At 42.2% G+C, this 26151-nt stretch overlaps 3 protein-coding genes across 4 annotated transcripts; 1 reads left to right on the top strand and 2 right to left on the bottom strand.

Moving 5' to 3' along the window:
• Positions 1-1151: 1151 nt before the first annotated feature.
• Positions 1152-7757, bottom strand: GLT8D1 (glycosyltransferase 8 domain containing 1). The gene is made up of 10 exons (XM_039734090.1): positions 7621-7757; positions 6233-6288; positions 6032-6130; positions 5386-5602; positions 4653-4770; positions 4023-4107; positions 3700-3812; positions 3014-3180; positions 2658-2770; positions 1152-2019 (listed from the first exon to the last, which is right to left on the bottom strand). The coding sequence occupies exons 2-10, from the start codon at positions 6246-6248 to the stop codon at positions 1829-1831; spliced, it is 1119 nt and encodes a 372-aa protein (XP_039590024.1). The 5' UTR covers positions 6249-6288; positions 7621-7757; the 3' UTR covers positions 1152-1828.
• Positions 7544-10782, top strand: SPCS1 (signal peptidase complex subunit 1). 2 transcript variants are annotated; one of them, XM_039734091.1, is made up of 5 exons: positions 7544-7998; positions 8774-8814; positions 8960-9019; positions 9322-9408; positions 10314-10782. In XM_039734091.1, the coding sequence occupies exons 1-5, from the start codon at positions 7680-7682 to the stop codon at positions 10434-10436; spliced, it is 630 nt and encodes a 209-aa protein (XP_039590025.1). In that variant the 5' UTR covers positions 7544-7679; the 3' UTR covers positions 10437-10782. The 2 variants fall into 2 exon arrangements, with proteins under 2 accessions (XP_039590025.1, XP_039590026.1); XM_039734092.1 differs by lacking the exon at positions 8774-8814 and having other exon boundaries at positions 7562-7998.
• A 308-nt stretch (positions 10783-11090) lies between these two features.
• On the bottom strand, positions 11091-25547 carry NEK4 (NIMA related kinase 4). The gene is made up of 16 exons (XM_039734095.1): positions 25278-25547; positions 22592-22858; positions 21397-21594; positions 20177-20284; positions 18759-18913; positions 17918-18059; positions 16655-17080; positions 16201-16254; positions 15855-15992; positions 14938-15063; positions 14542-14605; positions 14036-14142; positions 13844-13932; positions 13021-13226; positions 12766-12899; positions 11091-12066 (listed from the first exon to the last, which is right to left on the bottom strand). The coding sequence occupies exons 1-16, from the start codon at positions 25368-25370 to the stop codon at positions 11974-11976; spliced, it is 2400 nt and encodes a 799-aa protein (XP_039590029.1). The 5' UTR covers positions 25371-25547; the 3' UTR covers positions 11091-11973.
• Between the last annotated feature and the right edge of the window lie 604 nt (positions 25548-26151).

Below are 26151 nucleotides of genomic sequence, written 5' to 3'. Positions count from 1 at the left end.
TTGTTACACCTGGCAATAACTGGCCAATATGAAGCAGAACACTGCCCTGTGCAATAAGGATGGGCTGCTGTGCTCAGCCTGTAGCAGAAGTGGGATAGCCAGAGAAGTGCCAAGAGGCCCCGCAGCTGCTTAAAGAATTAAGTGTTTATAATAAACGCCTGACACTAAATACCTCCTGTGCATCTGTTTTCTTCCTATTAACTGAAAAGTATGATTTCTGTGTTCTTTGATAAATGTGTTTTCCCTCAATGTATGCTGAGGCATAGATTCTCATGGGCAGCATAAAAAGATGTCAAGTGCATACACAAACAGGCAGTTCCTTTAAGCCTGCTAAAACACAGCTTGCTCAGCTGAATTGCATTAGTGTCAGCTAATCAAAGTAAAATCTTTCAACGTTGGTAAGTGAATTAATTCCTCCTAACTGCTTCAAGGACAAGAATGGTTCTTGTTCTAATGGTTCATCAAAACCCAGGAAAAGAAACAATAGGTAACAAACCAGATCAGGGTATCCCTGACAGAAACAGAACTAGAGGCAGTGACTGCAATGACAGCAGCAGTTTGAAATCCTTTTAAAGCAGAACTAAAACCATATTCACAGTCATGAAGGAGTCCTTTACCTCTGCTGCCCTGTGTTTCAGACCAGGCAGACTCAGCTGTCAGTGCATGAACACAAAGCTTTTGTCTGAACATCCTCCACCAAGGGCTCTTCACAAGCCTGAGTGCAAACCTCTGTTAAATGGAGTAGTTGGCACAGTGGCTGCTGGGATATATCACCCAATAATAACTGCCACACAACAATACAACTATAAAAAACCAAACCAACTTACCTGTAGCACAGGTGATGGGCAGCTGGCTGCAGAGGGCACAGGCATCTCATTTGATGAGTTCCCAGATGGGGAAAGGCACAGCAGGAAAAACTAGCAGACTGCAGCTCACTCGAGAGAACTATGAGGAACTCAACAATAACAAAATTAATCTGTAATTAATACAGCCTGGTCCCCAAAAGAAGTAGCTTGTACTATTTTAGAATTAGATTGCTTTCACAAAGACCAGATCAATTCACTTTGGTTTTAATCACTTGCTACTGTGTACAAAGGAAACACTTCCTATATCAAGACTGGAATAAGGTTGCCATTTACCTGAGGCTGGAGTCAGCATGTTACAATTAGCTTTATTTTTGAACAAAGTTTCATCCACCACTTTACAAAAAAACTGGATTAGCGTTCACTGGCAGTTAAAACCATTTTGCATAGTGAAATAATACTCGAAGGATTAATCTTTCAAAAAGGATTCCATTTTTCAGAATTCTGTAAGAAAGACTTAAACAAAAATGGCTGGGAGGAGATTTCATGCAAGAAAGGGTTGTTGAGGGAATTATGTCACAGGATAACAAAACAAAAACAACAAAACAAAACCCAGGCAGCTCTTAATTACAGTACATTGCTGTGCAAGATTTGCTGGTGCAAGCACCAGCTGAATTTGTATCTTGTTCTTAGAAACTTTGTTTCTGTAAGTGACAAAAGGATCCCCTGCTAGAAGACGTGTAGTAAAGAGCAAGAGAACACAACTGAAGTGACATAAACAAAAGTGCTCGTTGGTGGAGATCTTCCCTTGTTTTCTGTAGTGCTGCTGGAGTAGCATCTTGACACACACAGGTGACATGAGCCTCCTTTGGACCTGGGCATTTCAGAACTGCACCTGAGTAAGTGCATCACCTTGTGCTCCAGAAGGCAGGGTCGGCTCTGTAATACAGGTTGGCTTAAAGAAAAATATTCTGCTTGGCTCCAGAAGTTTCCTGAGAAAACGTCATCATTTATTCAGATGGACTCTACTTTGCCTCATAGGCCTCCGAGTGTCTGCGGATCAGGCTGAACTTGCCTGCAGGGTCAGGGACATACCACTTCTCCCAGACTTCAGCATAGGAAGCTGTTCTTCCCCAGGGTTTGAAATGTCCATTCCAATGGAGCAGCTTGGCAGCTTCCACAAACTGAGGAGAGTATCTTTTCCCAGCACTAGACCCTTTAATTGAAAAAGAAGCATTAGTGTTTGAAATAAAGGCAGCTGAAACACAAATGTGCAAAATGTTAACTTCAAAACAAAGGATTTAACAAAGGAAATCTTATCATTTATGTAGAAAGGAGGTAATAGGGGAAGCAGAAATAAGGGCAAATTGAAAAACAATCAGGTGCAAATAAATGTCACTTTGATCTCTCTGTGTCTCTTTTCATACACTGCCTTAACTACCAAGTTCTTTAAAACCCGGTTAACACCCAGATGAATTCAGCAGCCTATGTATTGTTCATCAGAAACATAACCTGAAAAAGCTCTCCCAGCACTGGGGTTTCACCAGTAGAACAGACATGAATGTCTGCCCTTCTCAACTGTTTTGGAAGAAACACCTTGGATCACATCAGATACAATATATTTGTGGAAAATGAGAAGGATTTTGAGTAAGTCAGTTCAAGAACTAACCCCCAGCAGCTTGAGAAAGACTCAGGCCCACAAGCCACAAGGTGGAATTGCAAAGCTGTTTTTCCTAAAGAACAAAGGACAGAATAGGGGAATAAAAGCTCACTTTGCTACATCATCAACAAGATGTCCAGCTACAGACCTGGAAAGACCCTGGGGGAGCAGCACCACAAACGCTTCATACATACCAAGATGTCGGACGTTCCACATGGGATCAATGCTGGAATGCTGCTTGTAAAACACAATCAGCAGTGGAGGTGTTGTGATGCTGCCAGCCAGAGTCTTACTGTAGAGTTCCTCTCTGGAAGTTGAAAGGATGCTGATCAGTTGATTTTTCACTTGCAGCAGATACACACACAGCCCTCCGTTCAAGAGGGACATCAAGCAGCAGAACCCAAGCCTGAGCTGCTGGCACCCGAAAGGATGCTGATCAGTTGATTTTTCACTTGCAGCAGATACACACACAGCCCTCTGTTCAAGAGGGACATGCCAGCAGCAGAACCCAAGCCCTGAGCTGCTGGCACCCCTAGCCTGGGGTACTTACACCACATTTAGTGCCATCCACTTCTCCAGTTGTTTGGTGATGTTCTGTAATTTCCATTCAGTCAAATTGGCAACGAAAACTCCGGGATTGAAAGAGCAGGTGTTGGCTTTCATGGCAAGCTTTCGGATGGTTTCTTTTTTGTAATCTAAAAACCCAATGTAATTATACTGGGGTGTTGGGGGGAAAAAGAGTAGAAATTAGCTTAAAATATATGGGGAAATTCCTAAAGAAAAATTCTGCACAACTCACAACAGACAGGTGTAAGTTGAAGTTGTTATAGTAAATATCCCTTCCTTTAAAATGAGAGAAAGCAACCTTAAGAAGTGTAACATTTTAAAAATATGATTATATAGACTACATATTTTAAGGAATGCTGCATGGTCTTAATAATACCACATTATTAATATGGTACCAGTCTTAGATAAAGTACTTTTTATACATTCAGAAACGAAAGATTGTCCCCTCGATGTTCTCAGACCTCCCACATTTCCACAACAAAAATTGCTCTCATTGTAAAGCACAGCAAAAATTCCAGGTAATTTACTGTGCCTGAACAGAAACTGCAGGTCCCATTGGTAAATCTGGTTTGTGCAGGGAAAGTCACATGTTTAGGCTTCAGCATTTGGAGCATTCCCAAATGCCTGAGATCTGCAGCATTGTTATCACTGGACAAGACTAAAACCAACCTGATTGCCTGCTCCACGGACAACAACTTTACTACTGGTTGAGTCACAGTCATCTGAAAATGCAGCTGCATGTCCAGGTTTCAATGGAGTGTTGTAAAGTTCAACAATATCACCTGGAAAATGGAAGCAAGCACAGGAAAATCAAAAACAATCCTGACTAAGTGCCAAGTCAGGCTTTGTTCAGTCCATTGTTACAGCAGATAAAGCTACTCAGTTTACCCCATTTGCTCATATTTAGAAAGTTTGTACAGAAATGTTTGGGTTCTGTGAGAGATAAGATACTGACCTCAGCATAAGGCCAGCAGCTAACAAACGTCCCATACCTTGCACTATTACATCATCATCCACATAGATGACCTTCTCTGCATGAGGCACAAAGTTGGGCAAGTAGAATCTTGCAAAAGTTAACTGTGAGAACAGCAAAGCAAGAGAAGTGGAGAATTAAATGAAAAAATTGTCCAAATAAATGTGAAATTGACAGATTTTTCTGGCACTTATCTATGGCATTAATGTCCAAGACAACAGCTATGGAAGAAGTAAAATAGGCAGCAATATCCTACAAGTAATTTCAAATAAATAGGTTCCATCAATTCCTGGTTTACCATGAATGTATGCATTGATAAACTAACTTTGAAACTGGTCTATATAAGAATTTCTTATTTCTCCACACAGATCTGCAGCATCTCTGAGGTGTTGGCATACTTGACATGCCAGCTGTGGTGTTTCACTGTGGCTAACAGCAAAAAATGATCCTAGGTATGCATATGTAGATATTCAAATCCATCTCTCACTATCTAGATATGTAATTGTACTGAAATCTAGAGATTTTATTATGAAATATTGCTTCTATGCTAAAAGATCTGGTTTTGATTTCCAGCTGGGTTCAAAAGCCAACATCAAAATAATATTGTTATTAACTACTAATTGCAAAAAGTATTCAGCATCATCCTCACTGGTTTGAAGTTGTCAGCCTTTTGGGGATCCACTTGTACTTTGCCTTCTAAGACACGAGGGTCAAAATCCAGAATTCGGTATCTCATGTTTCTCAGAGGAGGGCTCCTCAGCCACGTCCTGCAAGCAGGAGAAAGGCACAGATCTTGTCAGATGAGACAAACTCAAGGGAAAAGCAGGAGATCCAGCTAAGAGTGACACAGATCTGGATGTGGCCACTCACTCCCTGCCCAACAAACATGTCTGGTCTGTAACTGATGCTGACCTGTGTGGCCACAGGGGCAAGTCCAGGGTCAGCAACTGCACACCTGGGACAGGTGAAAGCACAAGGTCACTTCTTGCTTTATCAGAAATATACACTCCTGTTAGCACAGGCCCTTCCCAAAACCATCAGGGTGGACAGAAGGGGATAACAGGATCAAAGAACAATCTACAAAAATGGAGAAACATGACTGCCAGCATTTGAATTGCTTAGATGAAATGTAGAAGTACTTTTACAACCCTTCCAACCAACAAACTCCAACCTCACTGGTTGGATATAGGCCCATTGGAAAAGATGTTTCTTTTCCATCCCTGAAACTTGACCAAAAGGAATGGGACTCCCACAGCAGCCCTGTCAAAAAAGCTGCTGGGACTGGGATTTAGGGGAGTGCAGCTCCAGGGAAAGGCACCTTGCTCTCCTCTCAGAAATACAGAGCTCACCGTGTTGTGGGAATCCAATGAACAGATCATTACCTCAAGTGATCCACAGTATCATTCAAAGTAACAATGTAGAAAACCACGTTGGCTCTGGTGTTCTGGTAAATGCTGTTCATGGCTGCAATTGCACCTCCGAGCCTCTCATCAGAGGCTGCAATGACCACAGGAATCTCCTTGTCATTCCTCTCATCTGCCAGCCTCTGGGGAGCTGCAGGAATGAAATCTATAGGCTGAAGTCCTAAGGGACTTGGATCTGTGGAGTAAAAATGACATACTTGTTTTTATTATTATAAATTATTATTACCACACTAAAATCTCCAACACTTCAATTATTTCTGCTATACACTCAGACGTCTGAGCTGAGGTGTGGATTACAGTGAGCCAGTATCAGACACTCAGGGCATCAGCTTCTGAGAATCTGAGATGCTAATGAATAGAATAACACCACATTTACAGAAAACTGCACACATTTAACCACACATATTCACACACAGCACAAGGTATTAGAAGGCTGAGCTACAGTAGTTTGCACTTGCCTTTAGTCCCCTCTGCCATGTCTATAACCTCATTAACTTCCCCCTCCCATTCACTCAAACCACATGGTAGGTTCTGTCTGACCAGAGCAGGTGTTTTCCCACCAAATCTTAAATATATATATATTTTAAAAATTAAAACAACATACCTGACAATTCCCGTCTCAAGAAGTCACTGAGGCTTAGGAAGTTATGATGAATAACTAGCAAAAATATGATAACAGCCACTATAAGGATGGAAATGTTCACTGAAAATTAAGAAGAAAAATCTTTATCAATATAACCAGAGAACAACTGAGAAACCTGGATAGAAAATATATAAAAAAAAATACAAGCACATATACACATACCTTTCCTTAACGTCATTTTTCTATTCTTATTTTATTAGCATAAGGCTCCTGCAAACCTGAAAGAAAAAAAATACAGCAGTCACTGCCAGTGCATTCTTCCATGAGGCACAGCACACCATCACCAGGAATGTCACAAGTTTCAGGGTCAAAGGCAGTGAGTGTTTCCCTCTGTCAGTTTTATGACATACATAAAACTCTGTCACATTTTAAAAAGTGAGTATGGTCTCAGGAAGTTCCTAACTACAACCACAGAATCACAGGATGGGAACCTTCCAGATCACCTGGTTCCAACCCCTGCCATGGGCACAGACATCATCCCAGCTTCTCTGGGCAACCTGTGCCAGGGCCACACCACCCTCACAGGGAAAAATTTCTCCTCAATATCTCATTTAAACCTTTCCTCTGTCAGTTGGAACCCATTCCCCTTGTCCTGTCATCCATGCCCTTGTCCAAAGTCCCACTGCAGCCCCTTTAGGCTCTGGAAGGGACTCTGACAGGTCCATGTCCTCATGTTAGGGACCCCCCACTACAATGACACATCTAAAGAAGCTCTCAGAGATAAAAAGGAGACATGCAGATCTTGCCACTTCACTGACAGATAAAGGCCAAACTCCTTCTTCCAGCCAAAAGTAATCTGAAAGATCTGGAAAATTATGTATGTCTTCTTTACTGTGGTAACTGTTTATTTAATTATCTGAACTGGAAAAAAACCAGTGGGAAAGAAGTCAGTACCATCATGTTATAGAAGGGGGTGGAAACAAAACAGCAATGCTATTTCGGTAAGAAATTAAAAAATGCTTGTTCATTATTTAAGGGTCGAGGCGAAATCAGAACAAGAGCTGTGTATCCTGGCGTGTGAAGGAGCTGTCAAGTGACACACAGAGAGCTCCTTAACAACCCGCAAAACTGCAGAAACGGAGAGAGACGGAAATCCCTGCATTAAAACACCTCGGACTGCGCTGTGACTGTTACACGTATCAGAACCACCTCCCTCCCCGGGGCAGACACATCAGCGGAGCCCAACAAACCCCGGCCCCGAGCGCTCGGAGCCGCACCGCACGGGGCGGACGCGGAGCTCTGCCGGGGAGCTCAGCGCCACGTCCCGCTGTGCCAGAAGCGCCCTGCGGCTCCGGGAGCGACACGCGGCAGCCGGGCTGGGGACAGCGACACAACGTGCCCTGCGCAGGGATGGCCCCGGACCACAACGAAACCCACACCGCGCTCCGCGGGCTGCCCTGCGGGCACAGCCCCGCTCCGGGGCCGGCGGGGCCGTGCCCGGCTCTCCCGCCCCGCCCCGGCCCCCGAGCCCGAGGCTGCGGCGGGAGGGCAGCCCGCGAGGCACCGAATCAGTGCGGGTGTCCGACAGGCGGCTCCGCGGCGCCTCGCACCTGCCGGGGAGGGCGCCTCCGCCGGGGTCCTGCGGAGCGAAGCCGCCGTTGCGGAGGCGATGCGTCCCGGCGAGCGCGGGGGAGCGGGAGCGGAGCAGCCCCGGGGCGGCGGCGCGGAGGCGATGGCCGAGGCTGGAGGCGGCACCCCCGGCCGGCGGAGCTCTGGGCGGGGCGGACGGGGCGCTCTTCCGGCCAGCTCAGCAGCCGCCTTCCGCTCGGCCGCGACCAGCGCCGGGGGCAGCGGAGAGGCCGCGCCGCGCCCCGCCAACAGCAGAGCCCCGCCCGGGAGCGCGGAGACGGCCAGGAACGGCAGCGGGAAGAAGCCGGAGAAGCGCCGCCGCCATGCTGAGCGTGTTCCGCTCCATCCCCACGCAGATGGTAGGGCTCGCCCGGGCCTCGGCGCCGGGGCACGGCCGGGCGGGTTTTACTGTCCCTTGCACGCATGGTGACACGGCCGGGCGGGTTTTACTGTCCCCTGCACGCATGGTGACACGGCCGGGCGGGTTTTACTGTCCCCTGCCGTGTACGAGGCACGGCCAGGGGGATGCAGGATGAATCCGTGTAATTCCGGGTTTCGACCTGCGAGCTGGAGTCTCGTGCTGTAAAAGGAAAGTGTGTGAGGGAAGCCCCTCTGTGCTTTCCTGCCTCTGCTGTAGAAGGACAGAAGGCACCGTGTGCTCCCAGACCTGTGTTTTCTAACGTTATGCAAATATAGATTAGTTGGGTTTGGAAGTGGGAAGGAACCACTGGAGATCACCCAAGGCAGGGTCACCTGGAGCAGGAATGAATCCAGGTGGATTTGGAGTGTCTCCAGAGAGGGACTCCACCTCTCTAGGCAGCCCGTCCTAGTGCTCTGCCATGCTCAACAGAAAATCCTTTCTTCTGTTGAGGTAGAACTTGGTGTGTTTTAGTTTATGGCCATTGCTCCTCATCCTGGCGCTGGGCACCACTGAAGAGAGGCTGGCACCATCCTGTTGGCACCCCCCTGGAGACATTTGTCTGTCAGCCTTCTCCAGAACACGGGTGCCACACAGCCCGTGCCCTCTCAGGCCCAGCCTCTTCTGTGGTGATACAGCTTTACTTAGTGATGTTAAGGTGATTACAGTGATATTTTGAACTTGCCTGATCAGACAGTGCTTGCTTCTGTTTCTAGGTGATGTGGTCAAGCCTGCAGAGGAGGTGTTTTCAGCCACTGTAAGAAAAATAATTCCAATCTGGTTTGAAAGTTGAACAAAAACGCTGAGAACCCATGGTCAGGTAGACTGTAGGATCCAACCTGAAAGAGTTAAGTGGGCAGGTCTGTTTTGAATAACTGACTAAAAAGTGTCTCTTTCCACAGGACTACAAGGGCCAAAAATTAGCAGAACAGATTTTTCAAGGAATCATTCTTGTCTCTGCAGTAAGTATAGTAGACCTATAGGTGTGAACAAAAAGGACTATTTTATTTTCTGATCTTATAAATATTTTTCTTATTATTTGGGGTCACTAAAAGCTTTAAACAAAGTCAGAGGGGCTGTCATGGATTAAAACTTCTCTTTTACTTTCATTGTTGGCCTGCACTTTTGAAAAGGTTTGAGAGATGTACATGCTTTTGAAAACCTATATTTTCCTACCTAAATCCACCCCCTGCATCTTAGTCATGTAATGGGAAATATTTTTCTGCATTTAAAGTTTGAATTTTTTAAATGTTTGTTTTTCCAGGTAATTGGTTTCATCTATGGATACATCACTGAACAGTTTGGATGGACTGTCTACATAGTTATGGCTGGATTTGCTTTATCATGTTTGGTAAGAATGTTGTTTCCCCAAACTAAAATATAGATGCACTGTTTAATCTGGAATAATTGCTAAATTGAGGGGCTGTCAGCACAGACTAATGTTTGCTACACAATTTAGATTTATAAATACATATTTGTACTTCCTTTGATCTGCATAAAGTCCTTTTCAGCCCATTAAGTGCTTTTCTTTAAATGCTAGCAGAATTTTTGCAATTTAATACCACTTTTGAGTTCATTTTTCAATTGAATTAAAAGTTAGAGTAAGTCGAGCTGACAGCATTAGTAGCAGAAAGGACAGGAGGCTTTCTGTGCAGTAGCAGCTTGTCATGACAATTTTGCAGCTGTCCCCTGCTGCCTGAGGAGACAAGGAAGCAGAATATGGAATTTCAGGAGTAATTCCTTATCCATGCATGAGAGGTGTCCCATTCCTACTGGGGCACTCCCAATCCTGTTTTACACAAGGTTCTTACACCTCTCAAGAGTTCAGACACAACACAATTTGACCAATCAGTACTCAAGACACGCGCACATTCCACTGTTTTGAAAAGCCCCTGTAATTCTCTGGCATCACCATCACCCATCTGCTCCTCACTTAAACATCCCTGCATTACTTACCCGTGATGGCAGACAAGGGTCTCAGTGCAGTGTGGGAGGTGCTGGGAATGGTGGTGCCACCTCAGGAGTCCTTTTTTCTTCAGGGTGGGTGCTGTCCCCATCCTTTCAACAACCTGGGGTGCTTTAGTCACATACTTAAGCATGACTTTGCAATGTAAACTATAAATGAAATTGAAATCGTAAGAGTTCTTTAAGGACTAATAGATAACTGGTGAGGGATGCAGCTTTTCCTGAGGAGCTGTGCAGAGCAGCCCCCAGCAGCTCGGTGTCCCTGTCCTGACTGCCCTCCTCTGCCCACAGCTGACGCTCCCGCCGTGGCCCATGTACCGCCGCAATCCCCTCAAGTGGCTGCCTGTCCAGGAGTCGGGCACGGAAGAGAAGAAGGCAGCAGACAGGAAGCCAAAGAGACATTCCAAAAGCTAAATAGTATGGTTTTCAGGCTGTTACTTTGTTAAATTTTGTTAAATTAATTTCCACTGAGAAATACTTCCTGACTTAGTGTTCAGTTTTTTTTCCTAGTACTTTGTGTATTACTGTGAGTACACCCAAGCTCTGCAGGGAGCAGGAAGGCTGGAAATTGGGTCTGGAGTTTCAGGGGAGGCACTGGGAACACAGGGAGGGGGGGGATTAACTTCAGAAGGCTACTACTGGAGGTCACATCCAGTCACATTGCTTTTCACTGAAAAGGAACACAGTGAATCAAATGAATTCTAGTTAAGCTGTTACCATAGCCTAAAAGATTAATAAAACAGCTGAACTTTTACTGGAATGTTTCTAACTGTGTGTAAAACAAGTTGTCAGTAGTTCCAGGTTGTAACAAATACTGTGAAATGGTCCATACCCCACAGTTCTGAAAAAAACTGTTCTACGATAGGAGGATAAGAGGGCCAGTTTTTGTTTAAAATAAATTTCCTTGGGAAGAACAAGTAAGAATAGTTCTTGAAACATTGTAACTTGAGCACGTAGTGTGTGAGAGGCAGCAGGAGCCATAGGCATGGCTTTTTATTTTACTACTATCATGTCAGTAAGCTCCCTCACAGCTGCTAGAGGTTACAGTATTTCAGCTACAGGCAGGAAAAGAGACAGGTTTATAATTTTATTTTACAAATTCAATTCCATTTGACTTCTTTATTGTTTAAAAAACATGTGCTTTTCCTGTAGGTGTGGTACACAACAATGCCTGGGGGCTGTAGAGAGATGCTCTGGATGCAAACAAAGAGAAATAAGTGTTTTATCTTTCCTAAGAGATTCTGCTCTTGGGCACTTCCATTCCTAAAAGGAATTAGTATTTGTAAGGCAAAGGGATTTCTCCAGCTGGAACCATGGTAACCATGGCTGCATTCCTTTCAAACATTTTCAGACTTACTTTATCCAGATACCAAATGCTTTCCCCCACCTTGGTGACTGCCTCAGCAACAAAACACAACAGCAAAGTCTCTCCTTACAAGCAGTATGGCCACCCCCTTCAGCACTTGGACTTGGCAATTTACACAACCTGAGGACCTTGAGTTCCACAAAAATTAGTAATTGTCTCTTCATGCTAAATTTTCACAACTATCTGATGTAATAGATTAGAGTTTATCACATCAGAGCCTTGGCAGAGATTTCATTACTGTATTTAGTATGAGATCATACCAAAAACATTTTGCTATGACAAATTCAAACCAGAACATAATCTTTTTTGACACTCCTTAGTATACAAAACTTGGTATCGACCCCTATTTGCATCTATGGAAAGCAACTTTTTAAGAGAATAAAAACAAAACAGTTTCTCTTCTGAGAAAGTGATAGCCTGGTTCACATTTTAACATGAAAAATGTTACTACGAACTCTAACATTTTCTGCAAGTTCACCATCTTATTCCATCAAAGGAGATCAGTGGATGAACATGCTTTGTAAGCTGGTCCAGTCTATCAAAGGAGCTAGAAAATAGTTCTTTTCTCCAAGGAAAGGATTCTGGTCAGAGCTTCACATTTTCTTCGAGGAATTTCAGGTGCCGAGCCTTCGCGCTGTACCTCACGTACTTGTCTCCCATGTGCTCCCGCAGCTGCAGCTGTTCACAGCACACACAGAACAAACCCACATTTACTGGCATTGGAAAAAAGCAGATGCTACCAAAATATTAACAGAAAAATACCAAAGCACTCAGCTGAAAGAAGCATGTGAAGCTTGGCAATGTGGATGAAACAGAAGAAAAATGAACACTGTTGTTGTCTAAAAGCAAAAGACTTTCAAATCCCTCCCAAAAATTTAAAATATAAGATCTTCACAGGTTACAAATCAAATACTGCCTGGGTAAGTGTAACCAAGTTTTGAATCAGGACCTGGAGGTATTCCTTATTCACCTCTGTTTGGGGATTGACGTCAAATTATTTCTTATTTTGGACATAAGGGGCATAAGAAAAGTAATGTGAAGGCAAACATTTGAGAGACAGAAGAAATTATCACTGGAAAAATAGCATAAAATTATGCTAACATAACATATTAACTGAATAAAATTATTTGCATCCCTCATACCTTCCCCATGGTACAGTTCTAAAGCTCTGATGGTTTCTGAAGAAGTTGCATTTGAACATAGTCTACATCTAGAATCAAACTTAAGGAGGAAAATTACAATATACTCAGGTCCCTTCCTGCCCATGACTACGTAAAGACTTTCTGGAATCAAGCTTTACCCTATCTCAATAGGATAAAGAGCCTGCTAATTTATTTAAGTTTATGAAGAAATTATTTTATTATGGAAAATAGTCACCTCTCTTTTTGCTTCATCATCTTCTTCCATGATTCTGTACACCTTCTCAAGAAGTTTCACTCCCAATCCTTGCACCACATCAGATCTCAGGATTTCAACCATTCTCCTGATCTTGTAAGGGACCAATGACATATCTATTAAAATACAATTGAAAAGCAGTGCAGTAGTAATTACTTTCAGTACAATTTTCATTCGTATTCTGCAGAAGAATATGGGACAACTCTGAAGTATTATCACAATCCTAGAGCAACAGACCTGAAGGAATCTCTCCCAGTTTTAATTCCTCTGATTCATCAGGTGATTTTCCATGCAGAATCAAGGTATCTCGATACTTTCTATGAAGTTTAAACTCTGGGGCTGGGGTTGAGGTTACACAGCACTCAGAGTTCTCCTTGGAGTCCATTTTCAGTGTCCACGTCATCAGCTGCACCAAGTCATTAATTTCATTCACATTGCTTTTCCTAGGAGAGAAGAAAGAAATAATTCAGTCACCATCATAATGCAACTTCCACCTTGCATTCCAAGGGCTTTCAATGAGCTTATTCAGGTCCTGGGAAGTATTCCATGTTAAATTCCTAGCTGTGGTGCAGTTTTATCAATAGCAACATCAGTACTATTTCATTTAACAAAGGCTCAGAGCCCAGCAAAAGCCCAACAATCCTACTGGCTACTGCTGACTCTGGTAATGCATCAAATTGCATCTTTTGAAAGCTGCTTACACTGACAAAAATTAGAGATAAATTCAGCCTCATTTATAGTGGAAAGGAAGCACATTGGCACCTTTTAACTTGTGCTTTTAATGCATCCTGACAGTAGATGTCCTTTGGTGCTGGAAGATTGATTTCCTGGGAAAACGCAAAACTAGAAGTATACAATCCCACAACCCAGAAAGCTCAGCATGGAAAGTGTAGTCACAGAGAGACAATAATTCAATGGGGCTGTTTTCCTCTATGCATCACATACTTCTTCAATCACTCACTATGCAGAGATAAAGTGTGAAAGCCTTTTTTTTTCCACTCCATGTCAAGGTCCAGTATAGCAGTGAAAATTCTTGCACAGTATTAAAGAAAATCCTTACTTCTCCTTGGAATCACCATCAGACTTGTCTGTAGAGCTTGTGGAAGAGCTTAGCTCATCATCAGACAGGCAATGGGCTTCTCTCTTTCTCTAAGGGAAGAGGAAATAAATAAGAATTCTAATAGTTGAAAGTAATTCAGCAATATGGCATATATTATTCCTACATGGAAGAAACACTTCTGACAAAGTTTACCTGAGAAATACTGGGATCTGATGAGAACTGAGGAACTTTAACACAATTTTCCACACGTGACTTTGCTTCAACTGCTGCACCATTTAATGACTGTCTCACTGGAACCACTGGAGGATGACATTTTGACAATATTTACAACTAAGCTGTGTGTATTCTGAATTAGTTTCATGCTCATGCAAGAAAAAAATCTATCACCTAGCAGAAGGCAGGCAGGGAGGTAAGTATTTTGCTAATAGAAGACATTGAAGCTTCTGTTTGAAAGTGAACATTCCACATTTCATGTGCATTTCAAAGACAAGTTGTCAACACTGAACACAATTGAACATAACTAAAAAGCACAAAAATACAGACATGTTAACAGAACTTTTTATTTAACACAGAACTAGCCCCTTAGTGCACTGTTCTGAAGATGGCAATGAAGAACAGACAAGAAATTATAATTTCTTCAGAAAAAAGTTATTAGCCTACTTATACATAAACTGCTAACATATAAACATAACAATTACCAGAGGGAAGCATCTCCCGAGACTGTTTCAGCCTCCTTCGTTCTCTGGCTGACAAGGGCCGCTCCTTCAAAGGAAGTTAATTTGATCTTAGTTTTGCAATCACCATTATAGCTTTTGTTTTCTAATCACCTATTAAGCAAAAAATCCTTTGCAAGGGTTCAAGGAGAGGGTATTTAATGCTTAATTATTTAAGACAAAACTGTCTTCAATGAGACCAATCTGAACTCTAGAGAAGGGGCTTCTGACCTCCAAGGCTCAGCAAGGCTCATCCCACACTGAGCAAGGCTTCCATGAGGCAGGAAGCTACCAAACATTTCACACACTGTGCACACACACATGGAACAAACTGCTCAGAAGCAATGAGACAAAAACCAGCAGACAGTTTTCATCACTAACCTTTGGAATGGCTGCTTGGCTGGGTTTGGCACTATCTGCAGGCTCAGGGTGCTCTGCACCCCTCTGGACTGTCTTTGGGGTCACATCAGAAGGAACAGGTAGAGGCCGAGGAGAAACTGCTCTGAACTTGACAGAGAAGTGAGCAAGAATTAATATTTTTCTAAAATTAAAAGTTTAAGTACTCTGCAATCTAGAAGACATTCTTGCATGGTAAAGCTGGATGCCAGAGATTTTGAATACTATTGTAACCTCTTCACATCTCCCAGCTTGATCCTTCCCTCTCCCCATCTCTCCTTGCACCCATTTCCCTTCTTTCCATCCCTACATCTTATCCCCCTGCTTCCAGACTATTTTTCAGCCAATGCCTTTGCAACAACTGTCCCCACCCCCAGACAGCAAAACCCAAAGAGAAAACCAAGTTATCAACAACCAGTCACCCTTTCCTGTAGCCTTGTGCCTCTCCCCAAAGAAACCTCCCTGCTCAGTGTGGAGGAACTGACAGGAGCTCCATCCTGTGTGCATGCCAAGATTTGCTTCCTACAGTTTGCACTCAGAAGCTCAGGGCAGCCACTACCCACCAGAAGTAGCCTTATCCACATAAGTACTGACTTGTAGTCAGAAGCAGTGAGAAATCCTGATGGAATTTCCTAGGAAACATTGCAACCCAGTAAAGGCACAGCCCATCTGGCACACCCACCTCATCCCTGAAAGGTACTGGGGATTTTCAAAGATTTACTCAGGCTGCTTCTAACAGTCACCTTCAGTGGTCTGCACTTGTTACCACTGAAGTTATACAGACACACATGAAACAAGAACAGCATTAAAACACCCACCCTTTTTTAGAAAATAGGTCCCACGTTTAAAGAGGAAAAGGAGTCTTAAAGGAGAGAGGAGAAGTATTTTTCAAGTATCTGCACCTTCTCTGAGCAGCCTTCAGCAAGCTCTGTCTTCTGCTGCTGCTGTGGGAGAGAGGGTTCACTGACACAGCTGTGAGGCTGCTTGTGGAAGGTCATTTTCCCCTGAGCAGCTCCTGAAGCTCCATGGCTGATATCATCCTAATAGGTAAAAGCATGTTTTAAAAAGTGCAGGCCTGTCACTTCCAGATTTACACAAACACACTTAAAAAAAATCAAGACAGGCCCCTTTATATTTGGACTGCAACCACCTTAGCACAGGTACAACCACAATAAGTTCTTATTTGAGAGAGAAAATACCTGCTGTACCAGCATCTTTAGCTACTAAACCTTCCAGAAGGTCACTTACTTGAATTACGACAGGAACAAAGGGTGCTAGCAGCTTTTCAGTAGAATCCAAGCTCTACAACAAATAATGATTTCTCATTAAAAACCTCATGGTAAACCAAAATGAAGTGAAAAGACAATCACCACCAATTAGCCCCCTGATCCAAATCAAGATTATTCAGGCCTATTTACAACATAGAACAAGTTACAAAACTATTCTTACTCTCTCTGTTCACAGCTGGGAATGCAAATTTTTTTCCCTGTAAAAACAGAATTCAAATCATCTAGATAGATGTAATCCCAAAACTACTTCACCTGCCTTTGCAAATCTGAACCCAAAGCTCCTAACCACTTAAGAATCTCAATAATTGCATCAGCAACATCCTATTTTGACAGAAAAACATGTGCAGCAGCTCTCTAAATTGTAAGAGCTGACCACTGGTTAAATCTACTTCATATAAGCATAAATTCATTACCAGGTCAGTTTGCTTTTGGTCTTTTGATACAGGCTGCAGGAGTTTCAAAGTGTCATCCTCATCTTCTACAGAATCAACAGAGGATGGCTTTGATTCAACACTTTCAGCTTTAAAAGCCTGTTTTGCTCTTTGCTGTTGTCCATCTTCCTTAATTGGTGGGTTATTAGATGTTATTTTAGAATGGCCTGGAACATGTAAATGCTTTGCTTTATTATCCTCTGGAATACTCTCACTGCCACACTTGTCACTTCCATGCTTCATCCTTTCAGACAGGGAGATATCAATGTTCACTCCACTGACTGTAGCTATGGAGTCTCCCAAGCAGTTCAGATCACTTTTGCTTGGTTTTCTTTCCAACTCAACAGCTGGTTTCTCTGAGGGATAAAATTTGCTGGCTTTACATTTGCTGATACAATCTTCTTCATCCTAGGATTAAATGGAAAACAAAAAAAGTCAGTATCTTTTGCATTTTACACACATATGAAAGAATTCTCCAAGCACTAAGAAAAATCAAGAACATACCAGGGCACATGAACTGAAAGGAAATTATGATCAATAACAGATGAAGAGCCTCAAAAAAGTCAAAATCCACATTTTAAAGATACAGATTTGCAAATTACCTATTTCGTGTACTGCTTTATACACATGGAATACACCTACTTTTCACCAGGACCATGAAAGAAAAGTTGTACTCACTTGGCTCTTCCCAAAGGGAGGAACAAGCACCAAGAGTTTTTAGCATGTGCTCCACCATATATATTCAATATTTCAACACTGAAAGCTCAAACCCAGAACAGAAGACTTATTACAGAAAACAAAAAACATGCACAATATTAACCATTACAAAAGGTTTGTTGTAATCACTGGAAATAATTTCAACAATAAAGAATTTTGGTTGTGACTATAATTAGTTTTTAAATACATGTTTCTGATTGGAAAAAACTATTATCACTTGTCATGAAATATTTGAAAAATTGTTTGACCCAAAATACTCCAAGAGTAACTCACATAAAACCAGCTGCTGTTAACATCTTGCAGATCTTGCAATTAGCTTCACTGATCCACAGGTGTTTAATTACTTCCACTCTTATCTAAAAACATTTACTTCCCTAATATGAATTTTACCCATTGCTGGGATTCAGATCTAATGTTCTCTGGGATGCTCAAGGCACTTGTTATAAAACTGAGGTTTTTATCTAGAAAAAGCAAGAGGGATTTGGGTTTTGTTGGCTTTTTTTTAAGGTAAAAACCCCCATATCTTACAACTTTGTATTTTCTGGCTTGCTCAGAGGAGTGGTTTTGGTGTGTAACATTCCTGCTATGAGATTCATTCTTTGCTGAGACGACAGAACGAGATTCTTTAGGTTTAGAATCCACTGTTTTCTTATTATTTCTAGCAGCTTTCCTGTAAAGAAAACAAAAGTTGCTCATTCGTTCACTATCAACAAGGTTTTAAAATATTTCTTTTGATTATACTAATTAAAAAAGCCCTGCTCCACTAAAGAGCTTTCATACAAAGAGTATCAGATACTGGGATTTTTCAATAGACCGTGCACAACAACCTCATTTTCAATTCTAGAAAAGGAGCTTAAAAACTCAGTTCAGACTCTGCCAGCAATATACACTTGTTCTACAGAGCACCAAGGTCAGTTCTACCTGGAAGCAGTAAAATAACTGACTAAACCTGACAAAGAAAAATAATTATATCAGTGTATATCAAAAGGAACTTGGTTTTTCAACACCCACATAATAAATGGCCTCAAGAACCATATGGAAAGGTGTGTGTTTTCTTTTTTTTTTTTTCTTTCTTTTTCCAAAGACTTGGAAGCAATAAGAAACCAAAATCCACAGGTAAGATTGAAATGATCTCAGAAATTACAATTCTGTATGACTACAGAGTTCTATTCTACATTTGCAAAAAAATATTTTCTACTCTAAATCCCTCATATTTCTCAAAGAATTCAACGAAACTGATGTTCATGTTTTGTAGCTGCATATAACAAAACTTACTTTATCCTCCTACAAAACCCAGGAAAAGTTGTAAAAAAAAGACAGCAATAACATGAATATTTTGCACAGAATGCCTCAAATGAAAATGTCTTACGCCTTTGTGGCTTCCAGAAACAAAGAAATCTGCTGTTTGATGTATGGCTGTCGCAGGATGCTTTTCACACTGGGTCTCTCCTCAGGTTTTTTACTGAGCATAGTTTGTATTATTTGTACCAGCTGTGGGCTGTAATCCTTTGGCATGGGTGGCAGCTGAGAAAGGAAAGGGAAGTCTGAAATTATTTAATGTATTCATCAACAGGGGCTACTTCTAGAACATTTGTGTGATCATTATAGTCTGCCACATAAAAATCATGTATAAAAAATAGACTCATTGTTCAAACGCTGAAAGTTACCCTAAATTGCCTAATGTTAAACAAAATACTGGAATTCCAGGTGTGTGGCTAAGAAGTGCTCCTAATTTTATTAATATGAAAAGTAAAAGTTCTGTAAATAGGCTTAAAAATGTATATAAAATAAATTCATATTCACTTCATTATATGACAAAGCAAGAAGACACTTAAGCTAACCTTACATAACAGGAAAATGTCACACAATAATTTAATTTTTGTGCAATGTTTACGCAAACAAAAAGCAAATTAAGAAAGTCACCTCAGAACCTGGAATATTACGAAATTATTTAATGTATTCATCAACAGGGGCTACTCCTAGAACATTTGTGTGATCATTATAGTCAGCCACACAAAAAACATGTATAGAAAATAGACTCATTGTTCAAATACTGAAAGTTACCCAATTGCCTAATGTTAAACAAAATACTGAAATTCCAGGCGTGTGGCTAAGAATTGCTCTTAATTTTATTAATATGAAAAGTAAAAATACTATAAATAGCTTAAAAATGTATATAAAATAAATTAATATTCATTTCATTATATGACAAAGCAAAAAGACACTTAAATAAGCTAACCTTACATAACAGGAAAATGGCATCACACAATAATTTAATTTTTATGCAATGTTTATGTAAACAAATAGCAAATTAAGAAAGTCACCTCAGAACCTTGAATATTAATCAGTATATTCATTAAATGAAGAGGTAACAAGAAACTCTAGCCATATCTACAAAGGAAGAACTCTCTTGGTCTGGTATCACATCATCCACCACCACGAAACAAGAGTCTTACATATGATGGTGTACATTACATGCAAGCATTTTTAACTCCATGCAGTATTTTTTATTAGAAAATATAATCTCAATTTCTAGATAGAAAATCCAAGCTTATTAATCAGTATATTCATTAAATGAAGAGGTAACAAGAAACTCTAGCCACATCTACAAAGGAATAACTCTTGGTCTGGTATCACATCATCCACCACCATGAAACAAGTCTTGCGTATGATGGTGTACATTACATGCAAGTATTTCTAACTCTATGCAATAGTTTTGATTTGAAAAGATGATCTCAATTTCTAGGTAGAAAATCCAGGCATATATAAAGTTTCAGGAGTTTTTACCTTCCCTTCAATAATCCGATAAGCCAAGGAGTTCATGTCCTTGGCATTGAAGGCGTGTTTCAGTGTAGCCATCTCATAAACACAGCAGCCCAAGGCCCAAACATCAGACTGAAAAAAGGGGAAGAGAAAATGTTTGGGAACTTCTTATTAGTTGTACAAGTTTTATCTTGGGACTTAGTTCCCCGCTTTCACCCGATAAGCCAAGGAGTTCATGTCCTTGGCATTGAAGGCGTGTTTCAGTGTAGCCATCTCATAAACACAGCAGCCCAAGGCCCAAACATCAGACTGAAAAAGGGGGAAGAGAAAATGTTTGTGAACTTCTTATTAGACGTTGTTCAGGTTTTATCTTTGGACTTAGCTACCTGCTTTCAAACAGGCTTTTAATGGCACTAAGCTAATTAAGCCCAAAATCCATTGCAAACTTTTGGCTTCAGCCACATTCTTCTATTTTTAATTTTGATCTAATCAACTATTTCCTTAAAAATACCTCTTTTTTTTTTCCACAAGGAAGAGTAGAAATTAGCTATCTTTGGGGGAAAAGTTGCTTGTTTCCTTTTTTAGTACAATATCCTAACTGTAAATGAAAAATCTTGATTTTTCATTGGAAGAAGTTTCCCCTCAGTTCTTGCTCATTACAGTCACATTTATGGTGTGTTTACAGCAAGAGCTCAACATGTTTGCTTTGTTCTATTTTAAATTCACAATAGCACTGCTTATTCCTCTCATTAAAATTTCCTTTTCCTTTTTTTTATTTTTTAATGCTGCTGTTATTTCTAATACAACTTTCAAGTGTAAAACTTCCTGTTTGGTATATAATAAATCCAGAAAGTGCATCTCTCTTACACAAGCTGATATTTCTGTTCCTATTCTCTATCTCTCCAGCTGTGAGAGGTACAGGCAGCCTGCTGAACACCTTGGCTGGGATAACTTAGCACGTGCTATGAATTCCTAAACACAGTTCCAGAAACAAACATTCCTACAAATCTCTCTCCTATTTTTTTTTTTGTGGGATAACTTAGCACGTGCTATGAATTCCTAAACACAGTTCCAGAAAACAAACATTCCTACAAATCTCTCCTATTTTTTTTTGTTTGGTCTTTGGGAAGATTAAAAAGACTTGGAAGCAATAAGAAACCAAAATCCACAGGTAAGATTGAAATGATCTCAGACAAATAATGCAAGGCTGCTAAGAAAAGAGAAATGACATTGTCATACTGTACCTTGTAGTTGTAGGGTTTGTTAGAAAAGAGCTCAGGGCTCATGTAGTACGGGGTGCCTATGAGAGTGCTGGCCATGTCATACTGGTTTTCCAACACCCTGGCTATTCCCAGGTCTCCCACTTTGATTATATTTGTTCGCGTCAGGAAAATATTCTGAGTTTTAAGATCTCTGTGCAGAATGTGCTTTTCATGTAAGTACTAGGGGAGAAAAATCAAATAAATAAGGTTAATGAACTATTAATTGGTTCTTTTACACTGAAAAATAAAATTTCATTACACAAGTCAAAGAAAGAAAACACAAAAGTGGAAGAAATACAGAAATCCCTCTCAAGGTCAGGAGTGACCTGCTAAGACAGTACTGGTGAAATAACATTAAAAGTGACTGATACAGGCAGGGCCCAAAAGTTGGCACTGCTTGAACCAAATCTCCCTGCATGGTCCTTGTAAATCAGCAGAAAAGAGGAAATAAAAATGTAAAGTTAAGCCTGTAAGTCACCTTCTGCTGCTTTCATTTCGTGACAATTTTAGTCCAAAAACATTTCAGAGGAAATTATAATGTGAGCTTTGTGTCACAGGGAAGAAAATTAGTCATAATAAACAACAAGCAGAACCCATAATTAGTGTATTTTTGACCATGACAGCCAACTTTAAGATAAAATTTTCTGTCCAATTTCTTATTCTTTAATGCTAATATCTATATCTGGTCTTTATTGCTGTAACAATTGCCTTTAATTCAATGACCTCCAATTACAAATTTAAAAGAGTAGGATAAGGCTTAATAGAAATAATGCATTAATAGTCTAAATTTACCATTAAAAACAGCAATAAAAAGACTGAACATAAAACACCTCTGAAAGAATATTATTTTTTTTTCTCCCCTAAGAACTACATTTTGTAAATTTAATGTAAACTTTCAAACTAGAGAACATTTTAGACAAGAGTTGCAAATGCCCTAAAGGCAACCACTGCCTACTGTGCTACAGAGGTGTGGACATAAAATATGTCAGCAATTTCTCACTTAAAATACTTGATTTCACTGCAATGATCAATTTTTAATGTACTAATAACCACTGTAATTAGATGCTAACCGAGCCAAACAGGAATCCAAAGGCAGCAGCTTAGCTGGAATTTTTAAATACATAAAAAGTTAAATTAAGTTTATATCCGAAGGTGACAAAATTCCACTTCATTGTACCTGCAGTGCCATGGCTATCTGCACAAACCACTCCACCACCTGATTCTCAGGCAAGAGTTTTCCCTTCTGCTCCTTGAGCTTGTGGTAGAGGTCTCCTCCCTCGCAGAAGCCCATCACAATGTAGAGGTGGCCATCGTCCCCCTGCCAGGACTCTCTGTAGGTGACAATGTTGGGGTGTCTCAGCTGGGACAGCAGCTGTGCCTCCTGCTCTGCCGCTCTCCTCTCGCGGCTGGAAGCACTTCTAAGGTTTAACTTTTTGATGACATACTGTAAAAGACAAGGCAGGGTGTATGGAAAGAGATGAAAGTAACTCTGCAGAAGACCTAGGGAATCCTCAGACATAAAGGAAATGCAGTATTTTAAATATCCACTGATTAATCTACATGGAGGCTGCACTTTGGATGTCCCCACAGAATTTCTTCTTTGCTACCCTTACACCATAAAAATGGAACAGGTTTTCCATTCATCCACCTGAATACAACTCTGCTCAAGAATTTTGTGGTGTTTTGCTTTCTTCTGACTAATGTTCATATTTGTCTTTTTCTCCCCACTCTCACTTTCAATGTGTGTCTGTCATTCCTCTTTTAAGCCTGAAGTACCTGTTTGTGCACCCCAGTTACTCTCAAAAAGGCCATATCAATAGCAAACCTTTTTATATATCAAGTGTGCAGTCATGTGAAAACAAACGATAAAAGTCATCTGAAAGAGACAAAAGGTCTTATGCTCATTCCTAAATTTCTTTTAGTCTTTATTAAGATAGGTCAAGAATTTCTCAAAGCTACATACAAAAGTTGTTATCTACTTCCTTAATATGTGCTACATTAAATGTAACACTAAGGAATTTCAGGTTTCAGCAAAAACATTCATGAAGCTGAAGGTGAGATGATAAAATCCATAGAACACTTTAATCACCCACAATACCAATATTTAGGTCTGACCTGGCCCTGTCCAGATGAAAATTTTGTAGGACATCACTTAGGGCATCAGCTCTCCACAGAAATGTCATGTCATGGTTATGCTTGGACCTGCTCTTATCAAAGAGTTGTAAATCAAAACTTTTAAAACATTTTTACTTGCTGAATTTTAGCATCCTCAGAAATGGTTCAATGTCTGCTCTCCAGGCTGCACCTATTCATTACCCCAGCACATTTAATTAGTGCTGAGGAGATGCCCCTACATACCAAGGGAACCAATTACCCAAGAAATCTACAGCACCTCGTGACTTTGTGTTTCAGAAGCCTGCTGGATAGAACCCATGATGCTGCAAAGCTTCCAGGAGGAATATCACAAAGCTCATTGTGTACAGTATCACCTAACTTAAAAATGAAATAGAAATGCTGCAACTACCGTAGTCCATGTGACAAGTCAACTGCAACTCTACCTTTGGGCATGGAAATAGTTTAAGCTTATATCAGCATCTTTTAGAAAATACACAACAAAATGCAAAAAGCACATATATTAGCCTTACTTTAAATTTGGCATGATTATATTTAGTTTAATGAGCGTGTTTTCCTTGCAAGATTTTCTACTGAAATCTATTGCAATGCTCTTCCACCTTATTTGACAACAAATTGTGTATGAATTCCATTTCATTTTGTTTTAAACATTTAAAGCTACTTGACCTTCTCCACAAAAATCCAGCATTCAGTTAACAGCAAATACGCTTAAGTAAGACACAATTTCTTTCACAGAACACGTGGCACTGTGCCAAAGCCACAGCAAATAATCCTGATCATCATGCTGCAAAAGTTTGTAAAAGTTGGCAAAAGATAAAACACAGTAATATTGATCCAAATATTGATCATGCAACTACAAACAGGAAGCAAAGCTCTTGCTAGCGTTAATGACCAGCAGCACCACAATGAAATCCAAGGAAAGCGACCTCAGTGCAGTTTACTTTTAGGATGAGGTGAGGTTAGGAACTCTTTGAGGGCATTGGACTGTGCACGTGGTGATGGCCTGCAGGGAACAAGTCCTGCCATCACTGCTGCCCATGCATGGGTCATAGGGATTCACCTCGGGATTCCAGGCAGGGAACAGGTGCCCTCATCCGGGAAGGACACAACCTCTGCTCCCTGCTGGGAACAAACCTCCTCCCGTCATCTCCAGTGAAACCCCGGCCACACGGCTCTCACAGCAGCTCCTGTGGCACTGCCCTCTGCATGTTCTCCATCCCCATTTCTTTGCCCTCTCACATTCCCTATCAAACACCTCTGCTTTGGCCAGACTAGACAGGTTATTCCAGTTTTCCAACACAAATGCTTGTGCTCTTACTGTGACACAACCAAAACCTTCCCGGGAAGAGTCTTCTCCCCACCTTTAATAAAAGTTCTTACAGACAAGGGAGCATAACAGAAACAGCAGCTCGGGTGGCTGCAGCCACACCCCAACACCTGGTGATAGTGACAGCCCCACCCTGACACCAGATAATGGTCACAAAAACACCCTGACACCAGGTGACAGTCCCAGCCCCCTTGACACCAGACCCTAGTCACACCTGTACCCCAACACGATGCCACGTCCCTGGTCGTGCCCAGGGTGGCTCAGGACCACCAGTCAAAGCCGAGCCACAGCCAGGTGCGGGTCACAGCGGAACCAGACGCCGCGGCACCCCCCGCCCAGCCCGGCTCCGGCCATTGCCCTCAGGCCGAGCGCGCCCGTGCCCCGCGGCCCAGCCCCTCGCTACCTGCTTGCGGTCCTGGCGGTGCCGCGCCAGGCTCACCTCCCCGTAGCTGCCCTTGCCCACGGCCCGCAGGAAGCAGTAGGCAGCCAGGGGCATCCTCCCTCCGCCGGGCCCGGGCAGCGCCCGCTGCCATAGAGATGCCCGGGGCGGCCGCGGCCATGGAGCGCCCGGCGCGCAGCTCTCCGGCGCGGCAGCGGCGCCGCGGCGGCCATTTTGGAAGCGGGCGCGGCGGCCATGTTGAGAGCGGGCAGCGCGGCTGAGGCAGCAGGGCGGGCCCCGCCGCGGCCCCAGGACAGCGCTGTCCCCGCCCGAGACGCATGAGGGGTGGCCCCCGGACAGCGGTGTCCCCGCCCCGGCCCGCGTGAGGGGTGGCTGCTGCTCCGGGACATCCCTGTGCTGAGCCCGGGGCAGGGACCGCCACAGGGACGCGGCTGTGCCACAGCACCCCACCTGCCGTGAGCCCTGGCGGGGGGCAGAGCTCCACAGAGCCATCCCGTCCCTTTGGATGGGCTGCAGAACTGGTTTAAAAATCGCCAGGCTGGGTAAAAAACAGCTCCTGGAGCTCTCCCGTGGCTGGGCACCTGCAGTTGTAACACTGGCTGCAGGAAAAACAGAAAATAAAATGTTTTGTTTTCACTGAGCATGTAACGCCCAGTCCTCGAAGTCTGTCTTTCATTAAGGGTGAAATAAACCAGCTAAAAAGTTTAAGAGAGAATTGACACTTTTTAGGTAACAAACACAGGAAAATGCCCTGCAGCTGCAGGCAGGGTGTGCAAGACCAAGAGCTGGGAGCTCGGACCTGCTTCCAGCCACGAAGATGAATAGGAGCCCATGTACCGGGGAGTTCCTGGGCTAGGCAGGGTACATGTCAAATAAC

Source organism: Passer montanus, unplaced genomic scaffold (genome assembly GCF_014805655.1).
Source record: "Passer montanus isolate IOZ18808 unplaced genomic scaffold, ASM1480565v1 scaffold9, whole genome shotgun sequence".
Classification (NCBI taxonomy): Eukaryota; Metazoa; Chordata; class Aves; order Passeriformes; family Passeridae; genus Passer; species Passer montanus.
The sequence above is the reverse complement of the archived record's forward strand: the minus strand, read 5'-3'. Positions and strand labels throughout refer to the sequence as shown.

Excerpts from the sequence above, each read along its gene's own strand:
- SPCS1 (XM_039734091.1), top strand. The coding sequence starts at position 7,680 with ATGCGTCCCGGCGAGCGCGGGGGAGCGGGAGCGGAGCAGCCCCGGGGC. Across the intron at positions 7,999-8,773 it reads GCTCCATCCCCACGCAGATG|GTGATGTGGTCAAGCCTGCA; the intron begins GTAGGGCTCGCC and ends TTCTGTTTCTAG. Across the intron at positions 8,815-8,959 it reads AGGAGGTGTTTTCAGCCACT|GACTACAAGGGCCAAAAATT; the intron begins GTAAGAAAAATA and ends CTCTTTCCACAG.
- GLT8D1 (XM_039734090.1), bottom strand. Across the intron at positions 3,813-4,022 it reads TGATGATGTAATAGTGCAAG|GTGATATTGTTGAACTTTAC; the intron begins GTATGGGACGTT and ends TCCATTTTCCAG. Across the intron at positions 2,771-3,013 it reads TGGATGGCACTAAATGTGGT|AGAGGAACTCTACAGTAAGA; the intron begins GTAAGTACCCCA and ends TTCAACTTCCAG.
- NEK4 (XM_039734095.1), bottom strand. The coding sequence starts at position 25,370 with ATGCCCCTGGCTGCCTACTGCTTCCTGCGGGCCGTGGGCAAGGGCAGC. Across the intron at positions 15,993-16,200 it reads TTGTTCCTGTCGTAATTCAA|GATGATATCAGCCATGGAGC; the intron begins GTAAGTGACCTT and ends TTTACCTATTAG. Across the intron at positions 12,900-13,020 it reads ACTGGGAGAGATTCCTTCAG|ATATGTCATTGGTCCCTTAC; the intron begins GTCTGTTGCTCT and ends GTATTTTAATAG.